The 20,327-nt window shown below is 38.3% G+C and overlaps 1 protein-coding gene across 9 annotated transcripts in view; it reads right to left on the bottom strand.

Annotated features, from left to right (window-relative positions):
• YAP1 (Yes associated protein 1) overlaps positions 1–20,327 on the bottom strand; it is a 130,864-nt gene that overhangs the window by 49,355 nt on the left and 61,182 nt on the right. For all 9 annotated transcript variants that reach the window (XM_023511342.1, XM_023511357.1, XM_003780792.3 and 6 more), the window contains exon 3: positions 15,491–15,606. In XM_023511342.1, coding sequence (XP_023367110.1) covers positions 15,491–15,606 — 116 coding nt within the window. The remainder of the gene's footprint in view (positions 1–15,490; positions 15,607–20,327) is intronic.

Below are 20,327 nucleotides of genomic sequence, written 5' to 3'. Positions count from 1 at the left end.
AACTGTATCACAGTATTTATTAGATAGCATTATTTTATGTATGTGTTCCCTTCCAGGCTAGACAGTGATATCCTGAACACAGAAGTGCATATTATACATTTTTCTACTTTATTGTCCAGGACAGTGCCTACTTAAGAAAAAGTGGAAATAAATGTTGACGGAAATGAATGTAATCAAAATGAAATTCCATTAATATCCTTTATTTATGCTTGTGAAACCAAATGTTGTTTTATTCTTTCTACGTAAGATCAATTTCTCCATTATTTTAATGATGCCACTTAAACTGGAGCACAAGGGATACCAAATTCTTTTTCCTTTTAGAGACAGAGTCTCACTTTGTTACCCTTGGTAGAGTTTTGTGACACCACAGCTCACAGCAACCTCAAACTCCTGGGCGTAGGCAATTCTCTTGCTTCAGCCTCCCAACTAGCTGGGACTACAGGTGTCCACCACACCGGCTATTTTTTGTTGCACTTTGCCTGGGGTTTGGTTCAAACCTGCCACCCTTGGTATATGGGGCTGGCGCCCTACTCATTGAGCCACAGGCACCACCCTCAAATTCTTCTATTCAGTATTTATTGAGCTCCACTATGTTCAGGCCCTAGAGATATAGCAATAAACAAAACAGTTCCCATTTCATGGAACTTAAGTTCTAGTTAGGAACACAAACAGATACTCACTGTACAATGTTAGCTACTAATGACTGCAGTGAAAAAAAATAAAGCAGCATGACAGCAGAAAGAAAAACAGAGAATGATCTTTTAGAAATGCAAAACAAGAAGAGCCAAACTGGGCTCCACTTGTAATCCCAGCACTCAGAGAGGCCGAGTGGGAGGGTCACTTGAGCTCAGGAGTTCAAGACTAGCCTAAGCAAGAATGAAACTCTGTCTCTACTAAACATAGTTGAGTATGGTGGCACATTTCTGAAGTCCCAGCTATTGGGACTCAGTTAATGTTGGGAGGCTGAGGCAAGAGGATCACTTGAGCCCAGGAGTTTGAGGCTGCAGTGAGGTATGATGACATCACTGCACTCTAGCTGGGATTATGGAGTCTGACTCAAAGAAAAAAAAGAAACAGAGAAAGAAAAAAAATTCCAGGCAGAAGAAACCACAAAGAAGCTATGTGTGTGGATGAGGCAAAATAAGCAAAGAATAGCTACAGTGGTTCACTTAAGTTTTTATGATCAATAATCAGAAAACCTTTCATTTCAACCAGTAAAGGAATGAGTAAGTAACATTTAACAAAGATTACCACTACTAAATAGTAATTCCAACTCCCTGGAACATATGGCTAATCTCTAGACAAGTCAGAATGGACAATAAAAATCTGCATCTTAGTTTACTTTTCCATATTCTACAGCTATGCCCTAAGACATGGAAAATACACGGGAGTCTTCAAGGCTAGGTTATCATGCTCGACTATCACACCAAAGCCTGTTGGACAAGAAAAGATGATGAAAAATACGCCCTTTATCAGTAAGAGAGAGGAAATGAGGCCAGCATTTTAATGAGATGTAATAAGGAGGAGAAATTTGAATTAGGACGAATAAAATTAGAAGGCTGTAATTAAAATAATATTCATAAGTTAGAATTATTTATCCTTGGGGAAAAGAAATTTCTATGTAGGATTTATTAGTGCTACTACTTGATTGATAACTTATTTGCTAAAGCAAATACTAACTTCCTGCAATATTTTAAAAACAAATAAAATAATTCATGGCGTAATACTGAAGATGATTCAACATCAACTTCCTGTTCTTACTTAAGGACCCTCTTGCATTAGTAATGACTAACTAAAAACCATTTGTCTACTCGAACAAGAAAATCTTGATTAACTACACCATAAATCAGATGATTAACCTCTCCCTTTCACCTGCCCCACAATTCAGAAATAAAGAAATTATCTAGGAAACTGAAAGTTTACTAAACACACTCTAAGTGGTTCAAAGTGCAAGACTATTGAGAAGACTTTCCTTAGAACGTAACAGAAGCAGCTAGAAAAGTAGATTCAACGACCTTTTGAAGGAATCTATTTCCAAAATTCCGACCAATTTTGGTATTGAAATTCTGGTCTCATGTACTTATGAGTCACAACTGTTCTTATTACATGCAAGGAACTATTCTAACTTCTTTGTAAACAAATACTTAAATCATTGTCCCCACTTTAAAGATGAGCAAACTAAGGCAAAGAAAAGTTAACTTGTCCAAGATAACTCAAACCCAAGTAGTTAGTAAGGGGCAGAACTGAGATTCTAACCCTGACAGTTTAGCTCTCTAGAACTCATGCTCTTTTTTTTTTTTTTTTTGGACCGAGCCCCAAGCTGTCTCCCTGGGTAGAGTGCTGTGGCATCGCAGCTCACAGCAACCTCCAACTCCTGGGCTCAAGGGAGTCTCCTGCCTCAGCCTCCCAAGTAGCTGGGACTACAGGCGCCCGCCACAACGCCCGGCTATTTTTTGGTTGAGGCCGTCATTGTTGTTTGGTAGCCCAGGCTGGATTTGAACCGGCCACTTTAGGTGTATGTGGCTGGCGCCTTAGCCACTTGAGCCACAGGCGCCGAGCCCAGGACTCATGCTCTTGAGTACTACACTACAAGTATGACAAACAGTAGTAACAAGTTGTTTTGTTTTTGGAAACATTCTCCAGGAACTTACATGAAATTCCTGGCTTTAGTTCTATCCATGTGAACTGGATCTATTCCACTTTATCTATTCCATGGCTCCAGTTCTACCCGTCCTTAATGTCTCTCACAGGATCACTAGTCCTTCTCCACCAACTGGACATTGATGCTTCACAAAATGCACGCCCCTGTTGTGAGTGGGTTTTACTTTACATCACTTGCATTTGCCTCTCAAACAAAACTTAGTAATAAACTTTCCTATTTCCATGACTAAATTTTACCAAGTAGCTTCCAACTGGTATCATTCAACCCCAACGTTGAACTCTGTATGTACCACAAGATTGTAATGCCTCTCCTATGAGAAAGTAAGTAGTTCCTAAAGCTTCCTAAAGTCCACAGGGAAAATTCTCAAATTTCTTATTGAGTTATTGTCTACAGTCTGGGATTACACAGCGCTGCGTTGCATGGGCACAGAGAGCATCCAACGTGGAGTCTCTATTCCTCCATGGTCGTTCAGTCTTCTTGCAGTCACCCAAACTTTTCTTCTTCTCCCGGCTCCAGAACCTTCCCAAGTGCAGTTCCTCCCTGCAGGAACTCCTCTTTCCACCCTGCTCATCCTTCCCACTTTGAACGCCACTTTTTCCTGATGTCTCACTTACATACTGTTTCCCCCTACTGCATCGGGTTCTTTCCTTGGCTAAGATGGTTCCGTCACTTCCGTATTTAGTAATGCCGCCTTCAGTCCTCCAAGCGGTACAGCTCACTCAGCTGGCTCTCTACTTCCACTCACATGTTCAATGTGTCTCCTCCTCAGAGCCTGGCCCCACCTGGCCTCCACTGTACTCAAGCCACAAAAACTCTACTCTATTCTTTTTGTGAAGCTTTTCTTGATTCTGTCTCACTAGTAAGATTCTTTCCCAGCTATAAATCAAAATACTTTTTTGATTTCTTGAGCACTTGTGGTATTTTGTCTTGTGTTCACTCTTTTACACTGGTGTGACCACAGGCCATGTAAGCATTGTGGGAAGAACTCCCCACTCTGCCCTAGATCACAGAAAAAGAATTTTCTCCATTTTTAAATGTGTAGACTTGCACAATTTTGCAAAGTTCCTCAGAACAAAGATCCACTTGTTATAAACTATTGCCAGGTTAGTTTGTGATATTTTGGTCTGCCACTTACGTAGACCTGTGACTCTCAAAATGTACAGAAACTAAACTCTAACTGCTCTGCAATTCTGTTTATTAAAGAGTCCATCATAAACATAAATATACGAAATTTATGTGCTTGACCACATAAGCCCTAAAAATTCCTAGTGAAGTAAAAATTCCTAGTAAATTCCTAGTAAAAATTCCACCCACACTAAAATTCTTAGGTAGACACGATGGAAAAAGTCATCATACACAAATTTGAGAAACTGTAAAACACAATCACACGCCACATAATGATGTCTTACTCAACAATGGACTGCATACACAATGGTGATGAAAAACTCCTGTCTCCGTGTGATTAATGCTGCAGTGCCATGCATTACCTCTTTCAAGGTTAGATAACGGTTGGCACAAATACTTGCCATTATGCTACACCTACCCACAGGATTCAATACAGTCAAGCACTGCACAGGCCTAGGAATAATAGGCTATACCATATAGCTTAGGTGTGTGGTAGGCTGTACTGTTTCTTGGTTTGTGTAGTATAGTCTATGATGTTAGGTCTGTACAATGACGAAATCATCTAATGACCTACTTCTCAGAACACATCCTGGTTGTTAAGTGGTGCATGACTATACATTATTATAACTTTTCCTGTGGCCTCAATATGCCAAATATGGAATAATAAATGATTTATTGAAGAAAAAGTGTAAGTTTATAAATCAAGTTTTGGCAAAAATAAAAATAAAATTTTTCTTCTGGCTTTTGAAGTAATTGATTTGCTTTCAGGGTGAAAATTGACCTCAAGCATGCAGCTCTGTCATAAGCCCAGACGCTGTCATTTTTATGTACAGGATGAGAAGGTAGAAAGCTAAAAATATTACAGACATGTAGGCCATCATGAAAGTTTTGAGATACACAAAAATGAAGAAATGTGGCTCTGTGCCTGTAGCTCAGTGGTTAGGGCACCCACCACATACACTGGTGGGCTCAAACCTGGCCAGGCCTCCTAAACAACAAAGACAGCTACAACAACAAAAGAATATAACTGGGGGTTTTGGCAGGTGCCTATAGTCCCAGCTACTTGGGAGGCTGAGGCAAGAGAACTGCTTGAGCACAAGAGTTTGAGGTTGCTGTGAGCTGTGATGCCACCGCACTCTACAGAAACCAACATAGTGAGACTCTGTGAAGAAATGTAAAATCCGTGCAGATGAAAATAAGTGAAGTCCTCCCAGCACCATTAATAAGCCAAGCAAGTCAAAACTTGCACAGGTGAATCAGGACAGTGTTGACTGTGTTTCTTGGAAGTGAAATAATGGACTATAACATGGTCTGTCTCAAAAATTTTGTAGTGACACACATACATTGATAAAAATTCACTTCAAGCAAAAGAATGCAAGAATGGTGGCTAGCCCATCTGCCTGCCCTCTAGTTCAGGTGTTTACCCATATTTTATAGGTAGCTAGAATATTCTTCTGCTAAGATTAGAAAATGCTGATGAGTCCAAACCCCTTGTAAAGCATCAGACCAGTAAGTGTTCTAAGATAAAACTTAGTCTAGACCAGTATTTTTCAACCTTTTTTAATCTCACAGCATACGTGAACACGTAGTTAAACTTCAGTGGCACGCTGAAATTATACTGATCAACAACAACAAAAAAAGAGTATAAAAAATAATATACTTACTGTACTTTAAAATTCCTTCAAAAATAATTAACTTTTAATTATTAATTTAATAATTAATGATCTTTAAATTTTTTCAGGGCACACCACTTGAAAACCACCGGCCTAGTGCATACATCTGAGGCTAAAGTTGGAATCCTGGCACTGCTACTTGCCTGCATCCTACTTATTAGCATAATGTGTGCCCCAATCACTGTGCTCAAGTCTCTTTTATATCTCACTGTACCCTACCCACATGCCTGCATCCTTCTCTTCTCAGCAGACTTAAACTCTTTTTTGTCTTTGTATCTCCAAGGCTTAGTATTACCACCAAATGCAACAAGTGTGAGCTGAAATAATTAACAACTTATCTGTGAAAAGAATAACTGGTCTTGGTCAAGTCAAAATTTCTCAGGTCCTTTGTGCTTTTGAAAATTATAGATTTTTAAAAGGTGATAACTTTTTGCAGTTTTTACATTATGTCTCATGAAATGAGTCATTCATTCAGAAATGCAGCTCTCAGGTTCCCACTGAAGCAGACCACTGAAAAAGCACTGCACCTGAACAAATACCTGAGTGACTCCTCTATACGTCATAAACTGAGAAGCGCTACTCTAGAATACAAGAGACTGATATGGTTCACTTATTTTTAGCAAAAGTACAATTAACCAGGTTACTTAATTTAAAAAAGAAAAAATCCACTATAACATTTGTTATGATTACACAGAAAGAGTCTGTCTTGACTAGTGGCCATCACAGTGCTCAGTACAAAGTAGTATATTTGATATCTGTTGAATGAATGATTTAGGAAGGGAAAAATATAATTGTCAAGGTAAAACTATGAGACACTTAAAAAAATAATTTTTCTATTTGTCATATGACACTTGCTATAAACTTCCTAGAAAAGAAGTCTAAGTGTGAGCTCAGAGCACCTTCTAATTATGTAACTCTTTTTTTTTTTTTGAGACAGAGCCTCAAGCTGTCCCCCTGGGTAGAGTGCCGTGGCATTACAGCTCACAGCAATCTCCAACTCCTGGGCTCAAGCGAGTCTCCTGCCTCCGCCTCCCAAGTAGCTGGGACCACAGGCGCCCGCCACAACACCCGGCTATTTTTTGGTTGCAGCCGTCATTGTTGTTTGGCAGGTCCAGGCTGGGGATTCGAACCCACCACCTCAGGTGTACGTGGCTGGCACCTTAGCCGGTTGAGCCACAGGCGCCGAGCCTCTAATTATGTAACTCTTCAAGACTTTTTTCAGTTTAACCTGAATCTTTCAGATTTTATCTTAATAAAATGGTTTAGAGTTTAATTAAGTTTACATGTAAGTGTTTTCTGTGAAGTTTTATTAAAGCAGAAACAAACAGCTTTAGACTTCTGGCTGCTCAAATAAAGCAACCACCTTTCATTAAATTTTAACTAAAAGCAAGTTTTACCACCTCTTTTCATTACTAACATCAAAAAAAATCTTACTCTGGAAAATTGTGACTTTTGTTGCAGGATTTATTCCATTTCATTTATGCTGCCTATATATGGCAGTCTATGAATATCGTTTTAAAAGAATTAGCATCTTAATCTTTCACACAAATATTCCTCCAATGAGTCATACAATTACTGTAGGAACAGAGTAACCAGAAGGACTTAGAAATCAGTGGGAAAGACAAAATAATATTCCAATACTTCGCAAGAGAAGAACAACAGGCATTTGACTTGGTTCTTAAATATAAATAATTTAATATCCTTCTCATTTTCTCTTCTCCAATGCTGAGCACAGTTTCCAAAAATCTACAAGTAATCACTGAGGAAAAGCTTGAACACGGACACTACTATTTTTATGTCCCCATATCTAGTAATTGATTTTACTAAGAAAGCTGGTGGTAATGATAATTGTGCACCTAAAACTTGTTCTTTATATTACTTAACATGCTCTTACTCTTCTAAATTAATTTCCTGGTTAAAATAACAAATTTATAACCCTTGTTTCTTTATTAAGTTCAATATTTATGCTAAAATCTTAGTAACTTTCAGAATGCAAATGAACTTTACTTTCCCAATTATTCCAGAGACTTCTAATAGGTTTTTTTTTTTTAAAAATCTTTGTTATTTTGCTCTAAGATCACATCAAAACTCAATAATCTTGGGTTTGTATATATTTTCCCTTCATTTAGAAGATCTCTAAAATAAAAGCTAAAAAACAGGAAAGAATCACCTTATCTGACTTAATCATTCTGAGCAGGTGAACACAGTTCTCATGTGAGACTTAGGTAATTATTTTGGATTTCATGATTCTCAAATGGTAATATTCTTTCTAAAAATGAAAACACTAATTTGAAACTACTGAAAAACAAAGTAACTCTAAATACTCACCTTTCAACACAATTAATTTGGGTTTCTTTAAAGAAGGAATGAAGAAATGATTAAGTTATGACCAGGATCAGGCAGCATCAGGAGTGATCCTGGTGGAAGGGACTGCTCTGGGACCCAGGACTCACCAGAGCAGACACACATCTGCAAGCCAGTGTCCTCTGCAGTCTGACTAGACGTTATCATTGAATTACTTTTTCTATTTCATTAAGAAATTTTTCAAATCTTCATATTCTTTCCAAGTGCTTATCTGCATCTTTTTATTCAAATGAAATGGATTCATCTACCATTTTAAGTAAGAAAAATGGTAGCTGTTTCTACATTACCAACAGTTTTTTTCAGGAACTTAACCATCAAATAAATTAAGCTACCAACTATATAAAACAAAGCAGTCTCTTAAGGACTGAGTACAGTGATTCTGGATTACCATGCTTTTATTTTTACCATTTTCCCTTTTCCCACGGTCATCTTTTCTTACTTTACCTGAATTTCTAGATGAGAAAAGAGAGATGAGCAAAAAGAAAACAGAAAATTTCTTTTTTTTTTTTTTCTTGAGATGGAGCCTCAAGCTATCCCCCTGGGTAGAGTGCTGTGGCATCACAGCTCACAGCAACCTCCAACTCCTGGGCTCAAGCGAGTCTCCTGCCTCAGCCTCCCAAGTAGCTGGGACTACAGGTGCCCGCCACAATGCCTGGCCATTTTTTGGTTGCAGCCATCGTTGTTTGGCGGGCCCGGGCTGGGGATTCGAACCCGCCACCTTAGGTGTATGTGGCTGGCACCTTAGCTGATTGAGCCCCAGGCGCCGAGCCAGAAAATTTCTTTACACTTGATCTTAGCCAAGAGGCAGGGAAGCCTTTCAAAAACGAAACTTGTTGGTTGGACATGGTGGCTCATGCCTGTTATCCTAGCACTCTGGGAGGCAAAGCACTGCTTGAGCTCAAGAGCTGAGACCCGTCTCTACTAGAAATAGAAAAAGTTAGCTGGGTGTTGTGGTGGGCCCAACTACTCAGGAGCCTGAAGCAGAAGGATCGGTTTTGTTTGAGGTTTTGCTGTGGAGCCTGGGCTGATGCCACAGTACTCTTAGCCTGGGCAACAGAGTGAGACTGTTTCACTAAAAAATAAATAAATAAATAAATAAACCCAAAGAACTAATAAAATACACTGTGTCTCTTTCTTTTGACTGCACTGACTTTGGGCTTTATTTCAGTTTCATTCCTATTTGATTTCATTTTAGTATAGACCTTTTTCATATATCATGACTTCAGGCTGACAATTTCCATCTTGTAATAATCAAGAACTATCAGGAAGTCAGGAAAATTCACTTATGTAAAAGAAGAAAATTGTATTCATACTTGACACTCTACCACCTACAGCAAACAGAAACTCTAAGTGAATCTAAAAGTCAGAAGATGACCTAGTACTGGACAAGTCACCTGGATTTTGACTGTAGAAAGCTTGCAAAGGATAAACATAGCCCCAAAGACAGTGTGGTAACAGAAAGTAACAGTGGTTACTAGTTAATCCACAAATGGATTAAAGTGTGATCTTAAAATATGAGATCACATTTACTTACCTATTACATATGCAAAACACTATATACCAAGCACTATATGTAATTCATGATAAATTCTAACTATGTGCCAATAACATGTCAGTTAATTCTCACAACAGTCCCTTGAGTTCAATGTTACTATTATCCTTTTGTCCAAGTGAATACACTGAGACACAGGGAGATACAGTTACTCTAAGTGCCACCTGATATTCAAACCAGGTCCACTTGACTCCAAGAGCCCTTGGCCTTAACCCTTATTCTAAATTGTCTCAGTTGTAAAGGTGAAATGTAGAACTTCCAAGTTTGTAAACTGGAATACATAAAGTAGAAATTAACACCTAAAACTTGCTAGCTCTGAAACTTCTCACACCTTCTTTGTGCTTTTTTTTCTATACATTAATGCGTTTATGGGGTACAATGTGCTGACTTCATATAGAATTAGGAGAGTTTACATCACACTGGTTAATATATACCTCATCTCATTTACTTAATTATTACGTTAAGACATTTATACTCTATACTTAATGGATCTGACATGTACCCTTTCATTATGCACCATAGGTGTGATCTCACCATTCAGCCTCCCTGATCTGACCTCCCCACTCCTCTCCAGTCCCTCCCTCCCCTCTCCTTCATCCTGGGCTATAGTTGTGATCTATTCTTCACATGAAAGTGTTGCTCAGAGCCTGTAGCTCAAGCAGCTCAAGGCGACAGCCACATACACCAGAGCTGGTGGGGTCAAATCCAGCCCAGGCCTGCCAAACAACAATGACAACTACAACCAAAAAACAACAAGGTGTTGTGGTGGGCACCTGTAGTCCCAGCTACTTGGGAGGCTGAGGCAAGAGAATCACTTAAGCTCAGAGAGTTGGAGGTTGCTGTGAGTTGTGACCCCATGGCACTCTACCCAGGGCAAAAAAGTTTGAGGCTCTGTCTCAAAAAAAGAAAAAAAAAAAAGAAAGAAAGAAAGTGTGAGTGATTGTAAATTGGTTTCATAATAGTACTGAGTACACTGGATGTTTTTTTCTTCCACTCTTGAGATACTTTACTAAGTAGGATATGTTCCAGCTCCATCTACTTTGTGCTTTTTTAAGTTAAAAATCTTTAACAGTGACAGTTTTACCTGTCACTTTTAGACTTCAAATCTATTGTCTAGCTTTGTCATTTTTCTTGGTGACAATCTCTCTTTTGGTCTTTTGCGCTCAGACAGGGATCCCACAAAGCAGGAGTGATGTAACCGGCAGACATTAGGCCAGCTCAGTGCTACTCACTTTGCTTGCTTCTGAACACATCCCCTTCTAAATTCCTTTCACAAAGTTGTAGTTTACCTCCCAATTAAATGGCACAGTTAAATAATATAAATCATTCTTATTCATAGGATGTGCAGTCTTGCCTCCAGAATGTTTTTCAAGTGCACCTTTGTTTTAGGGGACTTCTCAATTACAAATATTCCAGAATTACCTCAATTACCAACCACAGGTCTCTGGTCTAGTTAATGAAATTCACCATTTCAATCAACTTACAGAGGTTCTACTATATTACAAAGCTAACTCTGATCTTTTCTGCTAAACGGAACTAAACTTAAAGAAACGACATTATTTAAAGAACAGAAACTAGACTCAAATTTTTAATGAGATTTCTTTTTTTTTTTTTAAAGGTCACAACTAGAAAGTTCTTAAATTAATGAGCAATAAAAATGTAAATCTAGTTCAATTTGCTGAATTACCCAGTGAAGTACTTCAAAAGAGCTACGTAGCTTTCTTTTATCCACAGGCTTTTTGGGTTACATTATTCAGAAGGCATTCCCTTCAGGATGAAAAACTGTTGTAGGTAGCCTGCAAAACTGGAAACTATTTCCTGCTCTGTTATACTAAATGCCCTCAAAAATTTACTTATAATTCTTGTTCATAGTCTCTACACCTGAATTCCTTACAAGATTTTTTTTCCTCTTTCTGAGACAGAGTTTCATTCTGCCGCTCTGAGTAGAGTGGCGTCACAGCTCACAGCAACTTCAAACTCTTGGGCTCAAGAGACCCTCCCGCCTCAGCCTCCCAAGTAGCTGACTATAGATAACTGCCACCATGCCCAGCTAGTTTCTCTAGGGTTTTCTGTAGAGATAGGCTCTTGCTCTTGCTCAGGGTGATCTTGAACTCCTGAGCTCAAACAATCCACCTGCCTTAGCTCTCCAAGTATTAGGATTACAGATGTGAGCTACCATGCCCAGCGAAGATCTTTTTTTTTTTTTTCCAAGCAGAGAAAAGCACCACTTTTTCTGTTTCTTTCAAAGAGATAGTCACTTTTACATTCTGTGCAATCCCTGACTGAAAGTTAAGATCATTCTCTTGTACAGATATTTAGGAAACTATTGGTTACCCACTGGAGAGCACATAGCCGAACACCAGGGCTGTTTTCCAGACAGAGAAAGAGAAGCCCCAGATGGAAAGCTTATTACATATATGGCTATAATTTTGTGCAAACATGAAGTATCAAGATTATAGCTCCCATGACATTCATTCTAAAGCATGTCAAACACGTGTAGAAGTCTTCTATTTATTTTTTTAAATTATTATTTTATTAAGCAACAGAGTCTTGCTCTGTCGTCCAGGCTGGATAGAGTGTAGTGGTGTAATCAGCTCACTACAGCCTTAATACCCAGGCTTGAGAAATTCTCCAATCTGAGCCTCAGTAGCTGGGACTCTAGGCACCCACCAGTGCGCCTGGCTAATTTTTTAAAGTTTTTGCACAGACATGGTCTTGCAATGTTGTCCAGGCTGGTGTCAAACTTTTGGCCCCAAGTGATGCGCCCAACCCAGCCTCCCAAATTGCTGGGATTACAGGCATAAGCCATCGTACGTATTTATTCTTAAACAGCTAAGTGAAATGGAAAAAAGGGAAGACAAGATACAAGTGCCTGTAATTCAGAGTGAAAAGAGGTAGGCATTACACAAAAACTACCACTAGCCTCAGCACTTGACTTGATAGCTAAGTCTCTGTTGGGAGCCTAAACCCTTCCCTCTCCTCCTCCCCTAGAACAAAAGGCCTACCTGGCCCCACCTCAAAAGTTCCACCAGAAAGACTCTAGCTGCCAGAACCTTCTAGCAAACTGTAGAATATTCCTCCTCCTACACCAGTATAAAAACAAGCCTCCAACCACCTCAGTGCACGTGCCATCTTTGCCCAGGTGGGTCTCTGTCCCCTTTCATTAAACTTGGCCTGAACCAGTCTCATCTCTGGGTACACTACCAAACTCCTTTCAGCCTCCATTTGTATTTGTGATCAAATTTGATAAAAATTTGTCTGATTTTGAAAAAAATTCACGTATACTTAATGTAATACCTTATTCTCATTTTAAAACATTTCTGGTGACATTGTCTTTTTTTGGATGTGTTTTGTTGCTTTAAAGAGCTTTTTGGTTTCACCACACCTGTCAGCTCATCTCTTCTTAACTCATCATACGGTCTGACCATCCCCATCAAAGACAATGATCTAGCACAGTAGTTCTCAACCTGGGGGTCACAACCCCTTTTTAACAATGAAAATACATCCTACATATCAGATATTTACATTACGATTCGTAACAGTAGCAAAATTACAGTTATGAAGTAGCAATAAAAATAATTTTATGGTTTGGGGTCACCACAACATGAGGAACTGTATTAAAGGGTTGTGGCATTAGGAAGGTTGAGAACCACTGATCTAGCATGTACTCTTTAAATATTCTTTCCCCTTATAGGAATCCTATTTATTAGCAACAAAGCCTCCTTAAGCAAACACCATTTTCATGCCCAGCGTGATCTAGTAAAGCAGTTCCCCAGTACATCTAGTATTTTTAACCAGTGCCTCCAATCCATTAGTAATCAGCAGGTCCTATCCCAGTCTGCTAGGTAGTCTATCCCTGATTAACATACAGATTAAGAACCCCATTATGAAAATCTGAATCTGCCACTTAGAAGCTGCATGCTTTGGGGGAGGTTACCCAAATTCTCTCATATATGAAGTGTGCTTAAGATAGCACCTAACGAATGGTTATTGTGAGGATTAAATGAGATAATGCAAAATGACCTTCACAGAATACCTGTGAAAAAAATGAGAGTAGGGCCTCTATTGTTGACCATCTTCTTAAGCTAAGCGTCTCCTTCAGTTGACTAGACACGCACCACAGGTAGGTACCAGCACAGCAGACCTAGTTCCTCATGTTGACCACCTCTGTATGCTGACCAGTCTGATAACTTACAGAGGTTCTCCTATATTACTGTTAATGCTATGAAATTCCTCCTACCACCACTTAATGATTTCAATCTCTTCAGGAGCGGCTTTTCCAATCTTAGTTCCTCTTTCCAGCTCCCAGCACTCTCTTCACACTTCCTCCCCTTCTCTTCTCACCCTCCACAGTGGTACCTCTCGCCACTCCATGAAACTGCCAAAGTTGCCTCTTTACTAAACACAGCTCTAAGTAAGCAAACTTTCCTATTTATATGTATTTTACAAACAAGCCAGAGGTGAGATAAAACATCCACAATTATTTTAAAGCCAATTAAAACCAATCTGATACATACCTTTGATTTTAAACAAATATGAGCCCAAATTCTCTCATTTCCTTAAACCATGACCATCAGAAAATGCAACAGGACATAAGCAAATAAACCAACATTCTAAAAGAATCACAATCAACCTTGTTAGATACAAAAAGCCTTATCTTCCAAAATACACTTAAAGTTAGGAAGTTGTTACTAATTTCCTAATTTGTTACAAATTTTAGATGGAACATGGCAAAAATAATGTGAATCATCATTTTTTGGACCATAAATACAAGGTAGATTTCCCAACTTTATTTGAAAATTTGGTAATTAAAAAACCTGTTACCATTTCAAGACATAATTTGTCTTTAAAATTTTTAAGATTTAAATTAAATGTCACAAATAAAATAGATTGAGAATATGTAAATGTATTCATATGATCACGCGTTGAAATAAAGATTTAAGGAATTAATTTTTGTTTAAGAAAAGCTTAATTACAAATGCTGCCCTGTTGTTTTCCGCTCTCAATTCTTTAGAGCTCTCCTAATCAACAGATCCTATCACCAACTAATTCTACCACCCTCCCCACTCTTAACAGTCACCTGCCAAAGGTTGTTTGAGGAAATCTATAGTGCAGCTACTATGATGTTGGTTGGTTTACTGGACAGGAAAAATTGATGGACTGTGAAGGAGAAAGCCACCAAGGCTGTAAGAGCCGCCCCACTTAACTGCTGTTGCCATCTGTGCCCTGAACTAGGGCACTCAGCAGGAGGTTAAAGTGTGAGAGAGGCATCAGAAATCTAGTTCAAATGCTCCCATCCCTGATCCAAGGAATGGGATTACATTTTCCTACAGGAAGAGACACTTTTTTCTAATATGTGCAAAGGCACATAATGGGCTAGCTCTGGCCCTAGACCACCTAACAACAGAGAAAGAGGGTAGACAGTATCTAACAGACTAGGGAAGGTAAGGAAACTAAACTTTCACTTAGTATCTACTCTGTAATAGGAGCTTTATACATATTATTTCCTTTAATATCTTCCTCTATTGCAAGGAGCACTGTCATGCTCCATTACAGAGATGAGAAAAACTGTAGATTTAAATAAACTGCCAAATAAGAGACAGAAAAAAGATTTACATCCAGTTTTATCTTCTGTGAAAAGGGTAGAAATGTGTTTAATGATACATGTTAGACCGCAGAGTAGAAAAGGTTCTTTGGGCTTTGTAAATTACTGCCTTAACTGTTTTGAAAGTTAGATTAACAACACTACAGCTTGGCTTTCCATCCTGCTCACAAAAGGAAGAGGACAACTTCACTTCAAAGACCTCAGACGCAGAAAGCAGACTGAAACACAGGCATGATGACATCCACAAAACTAACAATGAGAGAGTCATTTCAGAACCAAAACTTTACAATTGTTGGCTTCAGTTACTGGTCCCCTTACACATTAATGATTAAAAAAGCTATAATACAGCATATGTTATTTTTTAAATAAAATGTCTCCCGCATGAATCTAGAGAGAAAATAAATATCACCCATGCTTCAGTTTCCTTAAAATAATAACTATTTTCCATATGAAGTTTTATGCAAGCATAAGCATTACTCCAAGTGCTCTAATCACGGTGTCTCACTCACCTGAGGCTGAGTTCATCATGCTCTGCTGCACTGGAGGGCTGGTGGGGGCTGTGACGTTCATCTGAGAGAGCATGGCCTTCCTGGGGTCCTGCCATGTTGTTGTCTGATCAATGTGACTGAGACAAAACAAACCACCGCATTAGGTGACAAATACCAGGTCCTAAAAACAATTCTCCTTATCCAAGAGGGTAGGACATGTGTGCTAATAATCAAAGGGTGCTAAATGAGCTCTTGAGTCCTGCATCTCACTGCTCCTACCTTTCCTCTGCAATGGAAATTTTTTATCCTTAAATCACTCAAACTTTCACCTCTTAAATCTTACAAATGAAAAATTTTAAAAACTTACGCCTGGAATTTTAAAAGAAAGGAAATCATCTTCACTTAATAGCTAACAGTAATCATATGACTAAAACTCAAGATTCACAAGAGAATCATAGACTTACTTTCTCCTAAAGCTAAGAATGCCAAGTAACATAATTTTTATGCCCAAAATCCTTTTGAATAGTAAAAGGCTTCACACATGTGCACAGGCACACACACACACAAAGAAAAGAAAAACAAAAGCTCAGGGTCCGTTGCTCAGTGAGTAGGGCACTGGCCACATACACTGGGGCTGGCGAGTTTAAGCCAGGCTCAGGCCTGCTAAACAAAACTGAAATTGAAAAACTGAAACCAGTTTCAGAAAAATGAAAACTGAAACCAGAGGGAAAAAAAATAGCCAGATGTTGGGGCAGGCACCTGAAGTACAAGCTACTTGGGAGGCTGAGGCAAGAGAATCGTTTGAGCCCAAGAATTTGAGGTTACTGTGAGCTGTGACGCCACAGCACTCTTACCAAGGGTGATGTAGTGAAACTCTCCCCTCCCCCAAAAAATCTGTCTTACTATAATACATATCCCAAAGCCAAAAGAGAATTAAAAACCTCATCTCTTTTCACTTTCTCCTTGACTGTTTAATAACATGTTCTTATACAAAGCCCTTTGTTATTTGCTGAACATTTTCTATATATTAACTTAATGAGGAATATATGTATGCAATTTCTCCATCTAGAAAACTGAGGACGAACGCAGCCAAATATGAAACATAAGACTAACAAAGTACACTGTCTGCTATACAAGCTTTCAATAAATATTAGTTTTCGTCTCCCACCAAAATTTCATTTGAGTGAAACAAAACTGAATATATTATATAAATAAAACTATCTAAAAAAAATCAGCCTGAGCAATCTAGCAAGACCCTGTTTGCACACCTGTAGTATCAGCTACTCTCCCTGCTGAGGCAGGAAGATCACTTTGAGCCCAGGAGTTCTCCGCTGCAGTGAGGTAAGATGATGCCAGGCAACAGAGCAAGACTCTCTCCCCTATCCCCACCAAAATCCTGCAGTACAACAGCCAGAGAAGGAGTACTCAAAGATTCATATACAAGGTTCTCTATGGTAGCATTTGTAACAGCAAAAATCTGAAAGCCAGGATCCCAATGACAGGGGATTGGTAAAGTCAGTATGATCACATATGACAGACTACTAAGCAGCAATTTAAAATACCTATCAGATCATTTAACATGAAAAATATTCACAATAGTTTTAAAAAAATTCAGATTAATATAAGGGTACATATGACTAGGCTACATTGCATTTATAAGGTAAAGTCCAAGTTGTAGTTGAGTCCTTCACCCAGGACGTGTGCCATATATACATCCCCTACAGTACTGTACCCCTATAATATAGTTTTTTAAAGTAGGTTATAAAACAGTATGTACAGTATGAGGTTAACTTTAAAACTATATATTCACATGTAGGGAATATATAATAGAAAGAAAAGACATCAAAGAGATTTAACAGTGTTTATTTTCAGATGGCACAATTACAGGAAAACCTGTATCATAAACTCTTATTATTTTTGAAATGAAAAAAGAGATGGAAATAGGGTTATTTTTTAAGAAAGAACCCCCCTCCGCACGCTTTTATAAGTTTTGCAAAATCTTATAATAATGAAAAGAATAATGAAAAGAACCCCCCCAATCATTTTTTGGTGCTATTTAAATTTCAAACCTGAGTTCTCTCTTTCTGAATTATCCCATGATAAAAACCATGTAAATCAGTGGTTCTCAACCTTCCTAATGCCGGAGCCCTTTAATTCAGTCGTGACCCACAGGCTGAGAATTGCTGATGTAAATGGTAATAACATTCTGTGACTACCCTGAAAAGGAACTAAAATGCTACCTAAGCTGGGCACAGTGGCTCTCATGCCTGTAATCCTAGTATTTTAGGCAGCCAAGATAAAAGAATCACTTGAGTCTAGGAGTTTGAGACCAGCCCTAAACAAGAAGAGCAAGACCCCAACTCTATAAAAAATAGAAAAATTAGCTGGGCACGGTGGCAAATGCCTGTAGTCCCAGCTTCTAGGCAGCCTGAGGCAAGAGGATCACTTAGGCTCAGGAGTTTGAAGTTGCAGTGAGCCACGGTACTCTAGCCAGATCAACAGATTAAGACTCTATCTCAAAAAAAAAAAAAAAAAAAATTAAAAATTAGTATGCTATCTCATCAATAATTTTACCTTATCATTAACACAGTGAGAAAGGATTATACACTCTAGCTAGATCTGGACTGAAGTATTTACTAGAAATGAGAGAAGAGTTCTTTCTGCTTCCAGGTAATCAGAAAAGTGGAAAAAAATTAGGAAAGCTTTGTAGACTTAGGAATGATAATGGTACTGCTGGCACAACAAAGCTATCACAAACCAACTACAAATGTTAAGAGAAAATATTGATTTATTTAGTAGTACATAATTTCTCAAATATTAACTTACTACTGGTAGCTAAATCTCCTCCACTGAATCTATCTACTTTTTAGCCGTAGACTAGCATTTGCTCAGGTCTAGACAATATAGGCAAGAACTTATTCAAAAAAAAGAATGTATTCAAGTTTTACTATCTAGGTACCTTAAAAGGTTTTCATCAAGTTTAATAACTGCTTATTCTACCTCCTCTTCAATCCTCCATATTAATTATTAAATCAATTTAACCACAAAATGTTCTCTGAACACAGTGATTTTCCTGCTTACAGATATAAGCAATGTATACATGGTAATTAATACAGTTATGCCTGTATAACTGTATTCAGTTTCCTTGAGGAAATAAGTTTTTTAAAATCCAAAAGATGACCAAAATTTAAGGAAAGGTTTCTCACTGCCCACTGTAACATTAAGAAACTAGGAAAAGAAATAGCCGGTGACCATCACTGTATGTGCTCCTGCCTACTCCCTGTCTCCAAAACTTTCTTAAATCCCTGATATGTGAGAGGGAAAAAATTCGGGATCTTGTCTGTGAAGGAGTTTCTCTGAAAACAAATCCATCATTTTATCAATTATATTAACCCATATTTTAATTTTCAGTTGTTGAAGCTATAGGTCATATTAGACAGACATCCATCAGGGGGTTTGGAAAGACCTGGTTCTGATGACTGAATGTAACAACCACATGAATCTTCCCAAACAATGAAGCCAATCTGTAAATCTGCTCTCTTTCCCCTTCAAATAGTTTTAAATATGATGTAAAGGTTAAAGTTTTACTGCTTATAAAAAATCATTTTCCTGGCTCAGTATCTGTAGCTCAGCAGCTAGGGTGCGAGCCACATACACTGGAGGTGGCGGGTTTGAAGCTGGCGTGGGCCTGCTAAAACAATGACAACAACAACAAAATAGCCGGGCCTTGTAGCGGGTGCTTGTAGTCCCAGCTACTGGGGAGGCTGAAGCAAGAGAATCGCTTAAGCCCAAGAGTTTGAGGTTGCTGTGAGCTGTGACACCACAGCAACTACTGAGGGTGACCTAATGAGACTCTGTCTCAAAAAGCAAAATCATTTTCCAAAAGTTACTTAAATATATAAATGCTAAAATTTTCCCTCCTAAAAAAGTTGTTGAACTTCAGTAAGTTAGTTTGGAGGCCCAAAGAGCTACGCTATGTTCCCTCAACTAATGTGCCACTTACTTTAAAAGGATCTACATCTCTTTAAGGCAATGATTTTCAACTGGTAGGCCACAGCATGCCGCAAGAGCATCTTAGGTGTGCCGGGAAAAATTTTAAAGATCGTTCATTATTTTCAAAAGAAGTTCAAAGCACAGTAAGTATATTCTTTTTCTTAATCCTTTTTTGATCAATGTAATTTAAGTGTGCTGCAAAAGTTTTAACTAAAGGTTCAAGTGTGCCTTGAGATAAAAAAAAAAGTTGAAAAACACTGCTTTAAGGAAAAAAGATGTCATATCTAAATTTCCAACTATAACACGTTGGAATTAACTTCAAAATATTTTGTTTTCATTTATTCTACATGATTAAATCGTGAAAAAAGATGTCATATCTAAATTTCCAACTATATCAATAAATCAAAAGTTGGTTTTTTGAAAAGGTTAATAAAAGATAAACCTTTGGCCAACCTAACCAGGAAAAAAAGAGTAAAATCTCTAATCTCATCAATCAGAAACGGTAAAGATGAAATAACAACAGACCCCTTAGAAATTAAAAAAATCCTCAATGAATATTACAAGAAACTTTATTCCCAGAAATATGACAATCTGAAGGAAATCGACCACTACTTGGAAGCACGCCATCTCCCAAAACTTAGCCAGAATGAAGTGGAATGTTGAACAGGCCTATATCAAGTTCTGAAATAGCATCAGCTATACAAAATCTCCCCAAAAAGAAAAGCCCGGGACCAGACGGCTTCACGTCAGAATTCTACCAAACCTTTAAAGAGGAACTAGTACCTATATTATTCAACCTTTCCCAAAACACTGAAAAAGACGAAATACTACCCAACACATTCTATGAAGCAAACATCACCTTGAT

The sequence above is a fragment of the Otolemur garnettii genome, unplaced genomic scaffold (assembly GCF_000181295.1).
Source record: "Otolemur garnettii isolate 467f Iridium unplaced genomic scaffold, OtoGar3 scaffold00001, whole genome shotgun sequence".
Taxonomy (NCBI): domain Eukaryota; kingdom Metazoa; phylum Chordata; class Mammalia; order Primates; family Galagidae; genus Otolemur; species Otolemur garnettii.
This window is presented reverse-complemented; position numbering and strand designations above follow the sequence as displayed.